General features: G+C 44.1%; 1 protein-coding gene across 1 annotated transcript in view; it reads right to left on the bottom strand.

Annotated features, from left to right (window-relative positions):
• The window catches only part of LOC133000176 (NLR family CARD domain-containing protein 3-like), a 24,606-nt gene extending 8,148 nt beyond the window's left edge, over positions 1–16,458 (bottom strand). Inside the window, exons 1-2 of the mRNA XM_061070040.1 lie at positions 15,886–16,458; positions 14,654–15,501 (exon numbers count right to left, since the gene is read on the bottom strand). Of these exons, the coding sequence (XP_060926023.1) occupies positions 14,654–15,501; positions 15,886–16,458 (1,421 nt within the window). The remainder of the gene's footprint in view (positions 1–14,653; positions 15,502–15,885) is intronic.
• Between the last annotated feature and the right edge of the window lie 584 nt (positions 16,459–17,042).

The raw sequence follows: 17,042 nt of genomic DNA, 5'->3' as shown, positions 1-17,042 counted from the left end.
CTGAAAGACAAGAAACAATGTCAGAGACAGAGAATCTGCTGATTGTTTTCATCAGATACAGAAAAACTACAGAAAATAAAAGCTTTTTAACTTTGTGCTTTTCTAACGATTTTAAATGTTGATGCTGTATGAAGGAAAAAAATAAAACCACATGTGCTGTTGTCAGAAGTGAAGACATCAGCAGACACATGTACAGTGCTGCTCTGACCGGCTGTCTGAGCTCCAGCTCCTGCTCTGGATCTTTTTCCACACTGGGGACAGGAGGAGTCTCCTGAAGAACCAGACTGGTCCCAGTATGAGGTGATGCACTGTCTGCAGAACCAGTGTCCACAGCTGGTGGAGACTGGATCCTTCAGGACGTCCTGACACGAAGCACAGCAGGACGACTGCTCCTCCTCAGAAACATGACTCCTCTTCCTCTCCCTGTGAAGACATTTCCTGATAACTCACATGTCACAGTCACAGGTTGTCATTACTTCTGTCAAGGAGGTTTTATTTTCACCCAGTATGTTTGTGTGTTGGTTTGTTTGTTAGTGGGATTATAAAAAACAACAGATTACCAGTAAACTTGGTGGAAGGTTGTGGTCTGTGAACCAGATCGGGGGGGGGGGGGTCCTCTTTCACAGACATGTTCAGAGGACTGATCTTTACCAGTGTGTGGAATTTGGTGCAGATCCAAATCAAAATGAGTCTCTAGTGGATTTCAAAGGGGTTTCATAAGGAGCGTGTTGGTTCTTGGTGGAGGTCTGAGCTCTTTGAGTGATTCTGAGAGATTAGTCACCAACTTCAATGAACCTGTGTCCTAATGCAGGGACCACACTAGAGGAAACTAGATCCTCTTCAGAGCAGGTCACAGTAGAAACAGTCTCTTACTCTGTGTGTGAGGGTCCAGGTTCATTACTGAAGTGTGGAGGAACTCCCATGGACCAATCACTCTTCAGAGACAGACAGCTGGACCCTGGAGACTCTGCTCTCAGTCTGTGGTCCTGACCTCTGCAAACACAAACATGTTTTCATTCAGAACACATCATTCACTGGTTCATTCTGTGAGGATTCAGTTTGGAGCTTCACGTGTTTGTAGCAGGTCTCTTACTTTGTGTGTGAGGGTCCAGGTTCTTTACTGAAGAGTAGAGGCTGTTCCATGGACCAGTTACTCTTTAGAGACACACAGCTGAACCCTGGAGACTCTGCTCTGTCCTCTTCCTCCTCATAACCACTCATCGTCAGTCTGAGAGGAAAAACACAGTGAGCTCAAACACACAATGAAGCCAGGTACGTAAACTCAGTGTTTCTTCAAATGTAACAGAGTCAACCCTCCTACACTGTTTCCCTGTTGTCACGGTAACCTGAGACAGTTGTAGGTTTAATGTGTTGGACTCAGCCAATCACAGCGTTGAGTCAAACTGTTGATTGACTGACAGAAGTTCATCCTGAATCTTCTTCTCTCTAAAGTCCACGAGTAGAAAAGTGTGTGCGAGTGAGTTAGTTAGTGTGTGTATTATTGTACAGCTACCTTTGTGAGGACCATTTTGAGCCTAAAACCCACAGAGTCAGGACCTTTTGACTGGTCCTCACTTTGTGGACCTTAGGGAAAGAATTATGCCAATGATGTCATCACTAACATAGAACTATAAACATGTGTGTGTGTTAAAATTAAAACTGCTGTTTGTAACTGAACTCGTGAAATATATTTATCTCAGAGTATTTTTTTTAGTATTCATCTAAACAGTTGTTTTTTTACATGCTTTCATTTTGAAAGGGAAGTTCCTGTATAGTCGTTGACTTCCTGTTATGAATCTGTAGCTTCACAAAGGAAAGGTTTTATGTTTTAGCCACCCTTCGAAGAGGCACGGTGTTGTTTAGATAAGGTTCAAATAAACCTGAGAAGGCAGTGGGCACGCGAGGGGGGGAGAGAGCATAGACTGTATATATAGATGGACGGAGGGTCTGTGACGCCACCCATTGGTTTCTGCAGAGGGTGAATGAGGCTAGTAGGAGGCGTTCCCCCTGCACCATCTTGCCGGTGCTGACTCCTCCTCATTCCTCGCTGAGCAATCAATGGATGAGCAGCGTGAGTGCCGACACAGCTTAGCGACGCCAGACAAGCTCTAGTTGACTGGTTAGCTCAGGCTACGGCTAAAGGCTGAATTATAGTCGGATTTTACGCACGCACGCATTCCCCGTGTTAATTCCCCGCCAGAACACTAGGCGGAGTCACATGTTTTGTCGAAGACACAAAAAAAAGATGTCTTCTTCTTCGTCGACTGTTTATTTACATCGCCACGGCGGCTCCTCATAGCCTTTTTTTTTTGGCGGACAAATTTGTCCGCCAGTCAGTGACGGATTATCCAAGTGGTCATAGTTTGGGATCTCTTCTGCCAAGTGCTCTTCTATTTGGTCCATATTCGTTCTTCTAAATCTTCCGGCATTATGGGCATGAAACCAGAAACTAGACTCCGGACATGATGTAGTAGGCAGACCAATCACAGCCTTGCGGGCTGCGTGAGGCTCGCGTGGCTTTGTCGTATAGTTAGAAAAATTGGTGGACGCACGCAGGCCGCAAGAGGGGGCACGTAAGCACGCGAGGGGCGTGTTGCGTGTCTTGCGTGCGTTCGTGCATAAAATCCGACTATAAATCGGCCTTAACCGGCTACTTGCGACATGCTAACCGGGGGAGCTAACGGCTAGCCGAGACATGCTAGCCGTTAGCTAGCTCGCAAACTTTACCATGAACGAGAAGTAAGTAACCTTGAAACTATACAACAACAAAACCTATTTATTTATATATCGTCATAATCATATGCTTTCATGCCTCAAGTAGTTTTGAATGTGTAATTTTTATAAGTTACCGTTTATTTAACAAGTCTAATGAACAGATTGAAGCAAGTTAACTTCAGTCGTGTGTTTGGTTGTGACTTGATTTTTTATTTTAATAAGTTAATATAACACCAATGTTGTTAGCAGTTCTCATATTAATTATAGGATGTGGAGTGTTATCAACAGCTCTGTGGGAGATTATCACCTTGAATATTACAGATGAGGTAGAAAGACATTTTATCTGTTTGTAAAATGTTTTATTTCTTTCATTACTTTTATCCAAAGCGACTTACAATATGTGCATTTAACCATGAGGGTACAAACACAGAGCCCAGTACATCGGTTCTGTCTGAAATCTGTGGTGCCTCCACCTGCTGAACACAGAATAAACTGTATGAACCAGTCTTTGCTAGAACATACAAAACACACAACATCCTGTAACAGTGAGTTTCTTCTTCTCATTAGATGAAGCACTGCAGCACCTGATTTCCTCAGCAGAAGCATGGTAGTAGGGTCAGGAATCTCAATTCCGAGACCATTCTCTGGCTAATATGTTTTGACGACTGATTTGACTTCGTTACACCTTTTATAAAAAATTTAGCCCCCATGTCCCTCGCAAAAATGTCGGCATTTTTCGCTAGAGGGCCGAATCAAAATTGGTAGGCGGCACCATCTTGCAAAAGTTACTTTTTTACCAGAGCACCTAGAATAATGTATGAATACACTTTTTGGGGTAAATTGACCATAAGGATTGTGATTCTGACATAATTTTGCCATTTAGACATCGTCTTGACCCCGAAATCCAAGATGGCCACCATCTGGTAGAGCGAAAACGTAATTTTTGATACACAAATTATCTTTTAACCAGAGCACCTAAAATAATGAATGAGGACACTTTTTGTGGTAAATTGACCATAAAGATGGTGATTCTGACATCATATTGACATAAAGACATCCTGTTGACCCCAAAATCCAAGATGGCCACCATCCAGGAGAGCAAAAATGTAAAGTGTTATACAAAAATCAGCCCCCAGGTCTCCAGGAGATGGGTGATGTATGTTCTTTAAAACAATACTTATTATAGAAGGACAAAAACAAAGAATATCAGCAAAAAGTTTTATTTAATAACTGTAACTTAAGAAAGGAACGAAAACACTTGCAACATGCCAATAAGAAGTCATTGTACCCCAATTATTTTACCTTTTGGTCATTAAAAAAGACATACAATTGTTAATAACAGGATGCTTTCATGTTGTTAAATGCTACTAATTATTCTAACAATGTAACTGGTGAATAATAAGGACATTGATATGTTAGATTAGTCCAAATCAGAGCATTCTGCCTCACTAGAATCTAAATCACCACTAGCCGATGAATCCCATCGCCTACTCTCCACATCATAATTTTTCTTCTCATCACAATCATACTCGCTCTCATCTTCCACGCTGTCTTCAACTGGCCTTGATGCAGGTATATGAGTTGGAAGAGCAGTTTTTGTGTAGCTGACAGGGCGACAATGACCATCCAGCAACTCCCATCCATGTCCGATTGGCAAGGGGTGGTGCTTCAGGGAGGGATGGCGTACTAGATATGCCAAGTTGTTGGCACGGAGGCAAATGTTGGCATAATGACAACAGGTCTACTATAGCCTGACTCTCGCAGCACTGCTCTTATGTGAATGTACATTTTTCGGTGTTTTCTCGCTTCGATTTTTCGAAAGTTTCTGAGAAATGCGGGCACAGGGTAAGGCACATATCCCCAACACCTACATGAAATTGGATGATTCATTTTTTACTTTTGTGCAAAAATGCAGGCCTCTCTTCCGGCCTGTATGGGTAGTCAAAACCTGAAAGCACATGTTCTTTGTCTCGAGAAAGCCGCATGTGCTTGAGCAAACTCAATCTCCCAGAGTGCAACGTGTTCTCTTTGTCCTGAGAAGGTCAAATAACTCAAACTCCCAGAAGGCTACATGTCCCCTTTGTTTCAGCATCTTCACACATAGGTGCAAAGTTTTACCAGGATCAGATGCCAATTGGTCACTCTGGCCACATGACCTGAGGGTTCTCAGCCCAATATAAGGAGAGGGCTCCCCCAACTCTTTCTCTTTTCTCATCCCCACCGAAGACAGCAGGTGACCAGCCGCCTCTCCTGCAACTCCAAAGGAGGGGGGTCCAGGCTGCTTCACTCTCTTTCTCCACCGATCACCACTGAGGACAGCAGGCTGTCCTCCTGCATCGGCGAGTGGAGGAACCAGATTCCTCCAGCTCAAATCTTCTCTATCCAAAAACCGGAGGGCAAAGGTCGAGCTTCCAGCCCACCTTCTCAAGGAAACCTCCTCGCCCTTCACGTTCTACCATTCTCCTTGCAGCGATTCCATATCCTGCAGGTAAGGAATTCAACAAGCGAGAGCATCACAGCTCAACAGAACCGCGGAAGCAGAGACCACACGAACCAGAGACTTCAAAAGCCAGGACGAACGGCGAACCGCACAGCAACTTTCTCCCTGTTCAAGGACTGGTAACATACTGGGCTTAATAATGAGACTAGACTAGAAGCAAGACTGTTTATTTGATTCTGTGTGGTGTTTATAAGTTTGATATAATTGGTGTTATATGTAGTTACAAGCTAAATGAAAGTTAATGTGAGTTAAGCTCTACACAGACCCTGCCATTTTCTAATTAGCATTCTCACAGACACTGCATATCTTCACCTACTTAACTACGCCCCCCGACCAGAAGGGGGGGGGGGGCTGCGATCTTAGAGACCATCTTAAAAGACCACAGGAAGGTGTGACTCTCTTTGTTAGCCACCAGAGACCCCCTCTCACACACACTCACACACACATCTTTGTTAGTAAGTATTTTGTTTAGTAATTGGTGTTTTATACTTATTATGTTTATAATACATGTTTTCTTTTAACCTTGTCCTTTCATTAATGTTGCATAAGTGAAGTTTGCCAACCGTTACACTGTCAAGAACTCTATAAACCTTAACTGTTCATTATACAATCTTTAATAGTAAATATTGAGATTTCTAATTGAACTACATCTAAATGAGACTGATCTTAGGATTAAACTGTGCACTACCAAGACAATGAATGTACAGTTTGGAGTTCTTTCACATTAAAAGTATTGCATATATTATTTAATACATTATGTATTATGTGCAATACTTTGCTTTGATTGTTTGTAAGTAATGAAAACATGTCTGTACCTGGAGTCAGTGTTGAAGTGATGACTCAGTGTTCAGTCTGGTTGGACTCCAGTTGTCTCATGTTGGACATCCTAGAGGAACATTCAACACAAATACACAGATATGTTAAGTCATACATGTGCCAGGTTAACTCCTTAACAACTTTTACCTGGTAAAAATAAAAGTTTATTACTTCAAAATTCCTCAGATCATAGTCATTTCAGCTTAGGAAATAGGTTGTGGACATCTGCCTCAGGTTCTCTATGTGACTGTCTATTCTAGTAAAGTTACACTTCCTATAATTTATTTATAATTAACACAATAATAGGGGGCGGTGTGGCCTAGGGGGTAGAGTGGGCGTTCTCCAACAAGAAGGTTGCTGGTTCAATCCCCACTCTTCCCCATCTGCATGCCGAAGTGTCCTTGGCAAGATACTGAACCCCTAAATGGCCCCTCATGAATGTTGAGTGTACCAAAAAATGTAAGTCGCTTTAGACAAAAAGCGTCAGCTAAATAACATGTAATGTAAAATAATTCAGTGAAGTCTGCCTAAGATTAACGATGTAAAAACTGAAGGTAGCAGACAAGTTTAGTTTTCACTGTAACACGTGACAGTGAGCCTGGGGGTGCCAGACGAACTTAGCCCCGCCAACAACATTTGAGTTCGGGAAGTTCGGTCTTGCATTGGGGAGAAACTATGCTCGAACAGAAGCTTATCGAACCAATCCAATTGTCAGGGCGGGCTTTATACGATGATGGACAGATGATCAACAATAACGTAATTAACCACGTCACCAAAGAGCGCTGCCTGCCTGAGATGTGTCGATGCTGCCATTGAGTCTGTTTCAGCAGAAATCGACAGCGCATTCATTTTGAAAGAGGAACAGAGGAACGCGATCAAGGCATTTGTAGATCGAAAAGATGTTTTTGACGTCCTCCTACGGGATTCGGAAAAAATTTAATTTATCAGCTGGCCCCGATGCTGCGGCCACACAAGCAGTCATACAAATAAAAAGAGAGTGTAGGGGGGGGGTGCGCTACGCTCCTCAGCACATATGAGACAAAAAAGACACATGTTGGTACGCTGTTGCAGTTAATGTTGGAGCAACAAGTAAGTGTATGCTTGAAAAAAATGATTAACTGCCGTTTCTACTCCTCGCTGGCCTCCTGCAGAGCCACGACAGCGGAGCTCTGGAATCACAGCCTAATGGAGCAGTATCAGACTCATATTCTGACTAGAATTATGAGTATGACAATGTCAGGCTATTACAACACAACACCAATACCCTGAATAAAGAGCTTTAGGAGACGTTATGCTACTTTAAACAGCTGCTCTTACAATGCAGAGGTAACTTTAAATACTCAGGTTTCAGTTGATCACAGTAAATCTGTTTCTGCAGAATAACAATCTGTGTAACACAGTCAAGTCAAATGGGTTGGCGAGTGAAACAGCTTTACATAACATCAGATATGTGCTGGAGCTAATTCTCCTGACACACGCGGTCTCCTGTTTCAGTTTAAAAGATTCATCATCAAACTCTACCGCTTCTCTCTGCTGGGGGGATCGGCGCATCTCGGTGTGTGTAGGCAAACACTCCCGTCCGGTCTGGTTAGCATCGCTATTACTGTTGGTCTCTTGACTGCTGGTTAGCGTAGCTAAGCTAACGAGCCTGCTACAGAGACACCGGTACCTGCGTACCACTACTTACTCATCTAAATAAAAGACTAAACTTCACTTACCACAGAAACAGGAGACGCCTCTAGGTGCCCCGTCAGGAGAACAAGCAGCTCTAAAAACCGTGTTACTCATCCGATGTGCGGGTGGAAGCCTGTCCACGGTCTCAGGCTGTGCTCACTCTAACAGGGATTAGCCCACCAGGCTAGGCGTGACAGTCGGCGAGTTTACTGTGACGTCACATGAATTTCAAACCTCTATATCGCTTAAACGAGGGAGTTCGAATAAAATTCACCCCCCTCAGAGATGTCTTGAAGGAATAAACTCGCGATTGAGACTAAAACCAGTTTTTGTACCAGGATGTAAACAGGTTTATTTCTGCTCTAAAGTCTGGCTTTTTAACATGGGAGTCAATGGGACTTCCTGTCTTTTGGAGCCAGGGGTAGCAGCTTCCCATGCAACTGCAGCTTTTTTAACTTCCGTGTCGGCTTCAATGCTCAGACCAGGAAGGTCCCCCTTGGGAGAGAGGTGCGCCGACCTCGGTTGCTCAAGTAACGAGTCAGTTTTGAGAATGTAAGAAGTAGAAAGTACTGAAATGTGTACTTCGTTACTTCCCACCTCTGTAAATAATATGAATGTTGCTGAACACTCACCAGCCTCAGACTTCACGTCTCCTCCGTCTGCTCCTTGAAGTTAGAACAAGTCTGAACACTGGCTGCTCCTCCTCCGCCAGGCAGGTACTGGGAATCACGTGACCCTGGGTGTGACTGTGTGTGTATGTGTTATTGTACAGCTATCTTTGTGAGGACCAGTTTGAGCCTACAACCTGCGGAGTGAGGACCTGATCCTCACTTTGTGAGTTTGGATGGTTAGGGGCTAGGGAAGGACTTATGTCAATGAGTGTCCTCACTAACATAGAACTACAAACATGTGTGTGTGTGTACTTCGTTACTTCCCACCTCTGTAAATAATATACATGTTGCTGAACACTCACCAGCCTCAGACGTCTCCCTCCGCTCTGCAGTTACTGGAAATCACGTGACTGGGTGTGACTGTGTGTATGTATGTATGTGTGTGTGTGTGTGTGTGTGTGTGTGTGTGTGTGTGTGTGTGTGTGTGTGTGTGTGTGTGTGTGTGTGTTCGTGTGTGTGTTGTACAGCTTCTTAGTGGACCTTTTGACTGGTCCTCACTTTGTGACCCCCCCCCCCCTTTTAATGGAACGTTTGGGGGTTAAGACTTGGTTTTAGGCAGTGGTGGAGGAAGTACTGAAGTTTAGTATTTAAGTAAAAGTACAAGGACCCAGGAAAAAATATACTTAAGTAAATGTAAAAGTACTACATCAACAATCCTACTTAAGTAAAAGTAAAAAGTATTAAAAGTAAAAGTACTCACGCAATGGGGTTTCTCTCAATGTCTAGGCTAAGCTATTTTGATAAAGAATGCAGATATAGCTGCTGGTAATACTCATGCCTCTACAGATGTCACTACTAGTAATAATTATAAGCAACAACATTTGTTTATTGGAAAGGTTGGTGTACTTATTGTGCTTACCCTCTGTTATACTGTTCACACTCTATCTTACAATTCTGCGGATGACAAGTTATCTAGCAGGGATTATCTGCAAAGTTAAAACCATTAAGCCAAACCATGGGGACATTAACTTAGCAGAGGAAGAACTCCGCTTATCTCGATATGCTTCTTTAAATTTTAAGGCGAATTCTTGAAGGCTAGCAACTCCTTTTTTTTGAGGGAGACAGGAAACGCATTGACACCTCCATGAGTCATTCTTGGGGCCTTTGAACTCGAAACATGTCTTTTAAATAGGGCCACGGGTGGCTCATATCAGAGAGCTCAGTTGAGGCTGACTCTGGATCCATGTTGAATAGGCAGTTAGTCAGGCTCTCCTTTTGAATGTTTCAGCAAAACAGGCAAGGTTGTAGTGCTGCAGCCAAACGCGCTGTTGCAGATATGGCCTGCCCCTTTAAGGAACGGGCCCAGAGAGTGACGTAGTGCACCTGGGTATTGTGGGAAAGGCGCAAGAAGTGTATGAATACGAGAAGTGAACGACCACCTAGAGGTGATGAGAGTGTTGCTCCGGTGGACAGTCAATAAATAAAGTGGCTGCGTTAAAACTAAAGAAACGTCTCCTCCTCCTTCTTCACAGAGTGGTCTGGACGGCTGCTGACCGGCCACTGTTTGTGACTGTGTGTGTGTGTGCGTATGTGTGTGTAACCCAGATGCGGAGCTGACGAGTGGAGTGTCCACCCTCCGTCGGCCCAGCGCTAAACAGAGTAGCTGATGGTTAGATAGTTGTTGTGCAATAATGGTTAGGAGTTATACCATAAGCTGGTGTGCCTTTAGGCGTTCAATAAATTTGGTCATCAAAATAAAACATTAATATTTAAAATATTAATATGAAATCATAACTTTAGTTTGTTTAAGTTCTCGCGGGACACCACCCTTCATAGAAATGAAAAGATAGCCAATTTATTGATTAAGATGGTGTTCAATTAGAAATCTTAATATTTACTATTAAAGATTATATAATGAACAGTGAAGGTGTATAGAGTTCTTGACAGTGTAACGGTTGGCAAACTTCACTTATGCAACATTAACGAAAGGACAAGTTTAAAAGAAAACATTTATTATGAACATAAAAAGTATAAAAACACCAATTACTTAACAAAATACTAACTAACAAAGATGTGTGTGTGTGTGTGTGTGTGTGTGTGTGTGTGTGTGAGAGGGTCTCTCTGGTAGTTAAACAAAGAGAGTCACACCTTCCTCAGCATGCTTCCAAAATGGTGGTTTGACCCCCTAAAGGCCGATTTATACTCGGCTTTTTACGCACGCACGCACACGAGAGACGCAACACGCCCCTCGCGTACTTGCGGGGCCCCTCCTGCGGCTTGCGTGCGTCAGCCAATTTCTCTAACTATACGACAAAGCGACGCGAGCCTCTCGCAGCCCGCAAGGCTTGTGATTGGTCTGCCTGCTACATCCCGTCCGGAGTGGCATTCCCGGTTTCATGCCCGGAAACTGCGGAAACCACGGAAGATTTAGAAGAACGAATATGGACCAAAATAGAAGAGCACTTGGCAGAAAAGATCCGAAACTATGACCACTAGTATAACCCGTCACTGACCGGCGGATTTGTCCGCCAGAAAAAGGCTCTGCGTGCGTGCGTGCGTGCGTGCGTAAAAACGACTATAAATCGGCCTTAAGAAAGCAGCCCCTCCCCCTTTTTTCTGGAGTGGGGGATTGGGTACGGAGGTAGTGATATGCAGTGTCTGTGAGAATGCTAATTAGAAAATGGCAGGGTCTGTGTAGAGCCTAACTCACATTAACTTTCATTTTACTTGTAACCACAATAGCACCACATATATCAAACTTTAAAAACACCACACAGAATCAAATAAACTGTCTTGCTTCTAGTCTAGTCTCATTATTAAGCCCAGTATGTTACTTATCCAAGGAAAAGGGAAAAAGGAAGTTGCAGTTCTCAGTTCTTCTGGCTTGTGTGGTCTCTGCTTCCGCGGTTCTGTTGAGCTGTGCAGTTCAGTTGCTTATTGAATCTTTAGTTCTTACCTGCAGGACACCGAGTCGCTTCAAGGAGTTTAGAAGAAGCTTCAGATGCGTGGAGGTTTCCTTGAGAAGGTGAGCGGGAAGCTCGACCTTTGCCCTCCGGTCGTTGGATGGGAGAGGAGATGTGCTGGAGCAGCCCGGCCCTCTCCTAGGCGATGCAGGAGAGGAGAGGCTGGACAGCCTGCTGTCCTTGAAGAGTTGAGGAGAAGAGAGCTGGAGCGGCCTTCCGCCCTCCGAGGGTTTGAAGAAAAGAGACTGAGTTGGGGGAGCCTTGGTCTTTTATAGAGCTGATTGCCCCCAGGTCATGGGACCAGAGTGACAAATTGGAGTTGATCTTGGGTGGCTCTTGGCACCTAGGTGTGAAGATTGCTGAAACAAAGAGTACCTGTGGCCTCCTGGGAGTTTGAGTTATTTGACCTTCTCAGGACAAAGAGAACACATTGCACTCTGGGAGATTGAGTTTACTCCAGCACATGCGGCTTTCTCGAGACAAAGAACATGTGCTTTCAGGTTTTGACTTCCCATACAGGCCGGAAGAGAGGCCTGCTTTTTGCACAAAAACCATGTCCCAACATAGTGATCAACTACGGACTTTAACAGGAAGAGTGGAAATGTTTATTGGCGTGTGTGTGGCTGCGTGTGCGCGTGTGTGACTGTGTGCGTGTGTGGACCGCTGGCGGACAGTGACAGAGCCGCTTTGTCACAGCAACATTTTGGCAAAACTGTGTTATGTGTGTAACGAATAACCACACATATTGTAGAAATGTAGTGGAGTAAAAGTATAGATAATAGCTGCAAAATGTAACGGAGTAAAAGTAAAAAGTATGCACTATTATTTTTACTTAAGTAAAGTACAGATACGTAAAAATGTACTTAAGTACAGTAATGAAGTAAAAATACTTTGTTACATTCCACCACTGGTTTTAGGGTTAAGGCTGATATATCCGTTTTTACTGACACGGACAGAAACGGACAGAGGAACGCCCTCTCCGAGCGCCTCCGAGAGCTTTTCGTGCACCTCTGATTTTTCTAACTGTCCGTGTTTATTTCGGAGAGCCTAGGGACAGCCCTTGGCTGTGATTGGTCCGCTAACGACATCATTTCCGTACGATTTCATTTCCGGATTTCACATTTCCGGACCTCAAACTTCCTGTTTCCTCCGTGTAGCTTCAAGCTGTGGGATTAGCAACACAGTTCGGAAACGAGACCGGGGAACCGCTGCGCTAAGAAACTATAACATAGGTGGGTGTCACTTTATTTTATTTAGTTGTCATTGTACACTGTGTGTGATGACAGCCGGGACCAGGTAAATACACAAACGTGGACTTCTTCTACGGATCAATTAGGGTTGGCATCTCTTAGCCCGTCTTCCGTTGCGCCACCTACTGTTTGGCGGTGAATTGTCTTCAGCACGGAGAAGCAAAAATCAAAAAGGGTCTGTGGGATCCGTGCGTCCCTCTCCATGCCACGGACATGGAGAAGCATACTGGAGCCTTTAGAAATAGAATGAGGTTGAGGTTAGGTTCAGGTTTAGTCATTTCGTTTGGATGGTTCGGGGCTAGGGAAGGAATAAAGGAAAAAGGCCAATGAGTTTCCTCACTAACATAGAACTACAAACATGTCAGAATCAGAATCAGAATTATTTTTATTGCCATGTATATTTGCATATATTTGAAATTGCCATGGTGTTGTTGGTGCACTGTACATAAAAACAAAACAACAATATATACAATAAGACAATATATACACTAAGAAACAATGAGTGTTAAACTTAAATAAATTATTAATAAATAATATAAACAAAGTTTCTCTTCATTACCAAAGAAACAAGAACCAGCTGATGACGAACATAAATTCATCAGATAAACATTGAAACTCCTGTTTTGTTTATTCTGCTGTGAACCACAATGTTCATCTGTCTGTGTCACAAACGGATTTACAACACTTCCTGAACCCCTTTCAAAGTAAAAGCGCTCCAGCGTTTTGTTGAAGCGACCTCTGCTGGTTCTGCTGTACAGTCTGTGGTTCTGCAGCTTGAAGACATTTTCATCAAAGAGGTGAAGAAAGACAAGAGTCCACAATGAGATGTAAAACTAAAGTCTGGCCACTAGATGGCGCCACCCTCACAAAACTATCAAGACAAACTACTAAAAACCCTTTTAACAGGTAAAGAAGGTAGAAACCTCAGAGAGACACATGTGAGAATCCGTCTCCCAGGACGGACACAACATATTTTTTGATATATTTTTGTCTATAAACACAATTTTTGAGGTTCAAAAAAAGTTAGATACAATTATTTATTTTTTTATTTCCGTTTTAGAGGAAAGGAAAACTTGAACGTTGTGTCAGCTGAGTGAAACTAAAAACTCTGAGCTGCTTGTGAACGTGTCTCTGTGGGTTGAGAGAAACATGAGTCATTTAAAAAACTGAAGAGTTGATGACACCTGGGATTTAATTTAATATTCAAATCTCAGCTGAGACCCGGAATATTAATAAACTGAAGAAGCTCGAGGTTGTTATTATTACTGTGTGTGTGTTTGAGCAGCTTTAAATAAAGATTATTAAATTTGAATCAACCACTGGGCGCTAACACGTCACAGAAACAACCATGAGAGGGAGAGAGAGAGAGAGACACAGAGAGAGAGAGAGACACAGAGAGAGAGACACAGAGAGAGAGAGAGGCAGTAGGAAGCTGCAGCTGTTTCTTTTCTCAGTGATGTTACACAAACACAGAGCGATGGACAGAGAGTTGTATTCAGAGGAAGAAGAACAGGAGGAAGAAGAAGGAGAAGATGAAGTTGAAGAAGAAGAAGAAGAAGAAGAAGAAGAAGAAGAAGAAGAAGAAGAAGAAGAAGAAGAAGAAGAAGAAGAAGAAGAAGAAGAAGAAGAAGAAGAAGAAGAAGAAGAAGAAGAAGACTTTTTTGACTTTTAAATAACTTTATTTAAGAGACATTATCAAAATAGCTCTTAATTACTCAAAACTTTTTTTTTTTTTTTTTTTTTTTTTTTGGGAAAAGACAAGGGATGAAAACATTATATACACGCACACATCATAAACCAACCCTAAAAAGTTAAAACCAGAGACTGGTTCTCCCCCAGTGAGCATAGGACCTGTCCCACCCCCCACACAGCCCTGAAACCCTCCAAATTGCTAGTAAGTGTAAAATACGCATGTTCAATGCTCAGCCGAGCTGCCACTAACCCCCTCGAACAGCGCAGTGGATCTGTCCATCCTCCCCCAGCCATTTAGTTTTTTCTACTAATCCAGGTTGCCATCTTTGCATTAGAAAAAAGAAAATTCATTAAAACCATAGTATGTTTTTTTCTTGCTGTGTACTTGGGTCCAAACACAAAAAGTGGCAACGAGAAAACTGCGTGAATTGCGTGAGTCCAGTTAGTTTGTGCTGCGGAGAGTTCAACAGGAACAGCTGTTTGTCATAACCAAGGCCCCCGGCTCTCCAGAGCAGCAGGCGTGCCACAGCCGACCAGCACAGTGTGGGGCCGTACAGGAGCCTCTGGGCTGCCTGCAGTCTGAAGGCAGCAGTCCTGGCGATGATGTCGGTTAGTCCATGGCCCCCCTCTGCCACAGGGAGGTACAGCACGGACGCCCGCACCCAGTGGTGACCCGACCAGAAGAAGTCGACCAGGAGCCTCTGTAGTTGCTCCATGAGTCCCGGTGGAGGAGTGAGCACATAGAGTCTGTGCCACAGGGATGCTGCAACCAGGTTATTGACTATCAGACTTCTTCCCCTGTAGGACAACTGGGGTAGCAACCATTTCCATTTAGACAACTTGACCTGCACCTTCCCCAGCACTCCCTCCTTGTTCTGCCTCTCTATCTCTTCACTGCCGATATGCAAGCCGAGGACTTTTAACCCTTTTATTCCCCATGTCAGGTTCCCAGGGAGACGGGGTACTCTCCCTGCGTCCCACTGACCAATCACACAGGCCTCACTCTTACCCCAGTTCACTTTTGCTGACGAAGCCTTCGCATACAATGACAGACTGCCCTCTAATTCTTGGATGTCTTGCTGATCCTTGACAAAGATGTCCGCATAAGCTGATACTATCGGGGGGCTGTGAGCCAGCTCAGGCAGACGCAGGCCTTTCAGCCGAGTCCTGAGCCGACACAGGAGCGGTTCGATGGCCACACTGTAAAGTTGGCCTGAGATGGGGCATCCCTGCCTTATCCCTCTTTCAACTGGTACAGGTCTGCTCAGCCCTCCCCCCACCTTCACAACACAACACGTATCATTACATAATAATTTCAACCAGGACAGAAAATGCTCCCCAACACCAAAAGCCTGCAGTGTTGCAAACAGGAATGAACGATCAACACGATCAAACGCTTTCTCCTGGTCAATGGAAATAATGCCAATATTAATTTTATACGTTGTACACAGATCAAAAATGTCTCTCATTAAAAACAAATTGTCTTGCATTGACCTACCTGGTACACAATAAGATTGGTCAGCACCAATAAACACTTCCATAAAAACCTTGAATCTATTTGCCAAAACCTTAGATAAAACCTTATAGTCACTACATAAAAGAGAGACGGGTCTCCAGTTTTTCAGCAGGGTTAGATCCCCTTTCTTCGGCAGGAGTGATATTACAGCTCGTCTGCAGGAGGCTGGAAGAAGCCCCTTCCCAAACGACTCCTTCAAGACATCCAGCAGATCCTGTCCCTTACTGTTCCAGAAATGTTTTAAAAAATCTGCCGGTAATCCATCCAAACCTGGTGACTTGCCTGCAGCCATCTGCGAAACTGCAGTGGTCAGCTCCTCCAGAGTGATGTCCGAGCTCAGGATGTCCCTCTCACCTGGACTCAGCTGTGGGAGGTCTTGCAGCAACTCGGCCACAGCTTCAGCGTCACACTCCTCTGCCCCAAACAGGTCGGAATAAAACTCCACCGAGTGTCTCCTCATCTCGGCTGGTTCTGCTGTTATATTCCCATCCGGCAGCCGGAGACCCACCATCTGCTTCCCCTGGGCCACGGATCTCTCCAGATTAAAAAAGAAAGTGGTGGGTGCGTCTATATCTTTTAATTTCTGGAACCGAGCTCGAACCAGAGCTCCTTTGGCCTTCTCCTGGAGAAAGGAGTTTAGTTGTTGTTTTTTAGTTTTTAATGTCTCCGTGTTGGTAGGTACACTTTCCAGCTCCTTTATGTCGGCCTCTAGCTGCTCCATTGCTCTTTTAATGTTCCCTGAAGAGTAGGCAGTGTATTGCTGGCAGAACACCTTAATTTGACCCTTGCCAACCTCCCACCACTGACTCAGGGAGGGAAACAACTCTTTCTTTGATTCCCAGTTGGCCCAGAACAGTTTGAAATTCCCACAGAAATTTAAATCCTTTAAAAGCTTAACATTAAAATGCCAGAAGGATCCAGGCTTTCTAGCAGGAGATAAAAGTAGATCTACTAGAACTAGATGATGGTCTGTGAAACCAACCGGGTGAATTTGACAGTTTGTCACACGGGTGGTAAAAGGAGCGGATATATAAAATCTGTCCAGCCGGGCACCATGGATCCTGCCGTCTGTTATCTTTATCCAGGTGTACTGCCTGGCCGAAGGATGTTGCCTCCTCCACGGGTCCACTAGATCTGCCTCCTTGACTGTCTGGCCCAGGAAAGAGGAGGACTGAGGATGGAGCTCCTGTCCTGTACGGTCCAGATTGACATCCGTGCAGCAGTTCCAATCCCCCCCCATTACAATACATTCCCCTTGACCAACACTACCCAACATGTTTTTTAATAATTTAAAAAGAGTAACCC

This window comes from Limanda limanda, chromosome 4 (assembly GCF_963576545.1).
Source record: "Limanda limanda chromosome 4, fLimLim1.1, whole genome shotgun sequence".
NCBI lineage: Eukaryota > Metazoa > Chordata > Actinopteri > Pleuronectiformes > Pleuronectidae > Limanda > Limanda limanda.
Note: the sequence above shows the minus strand (reverse complement) of the source record. Positions and strands in the feature narration are given on the sequence as shown.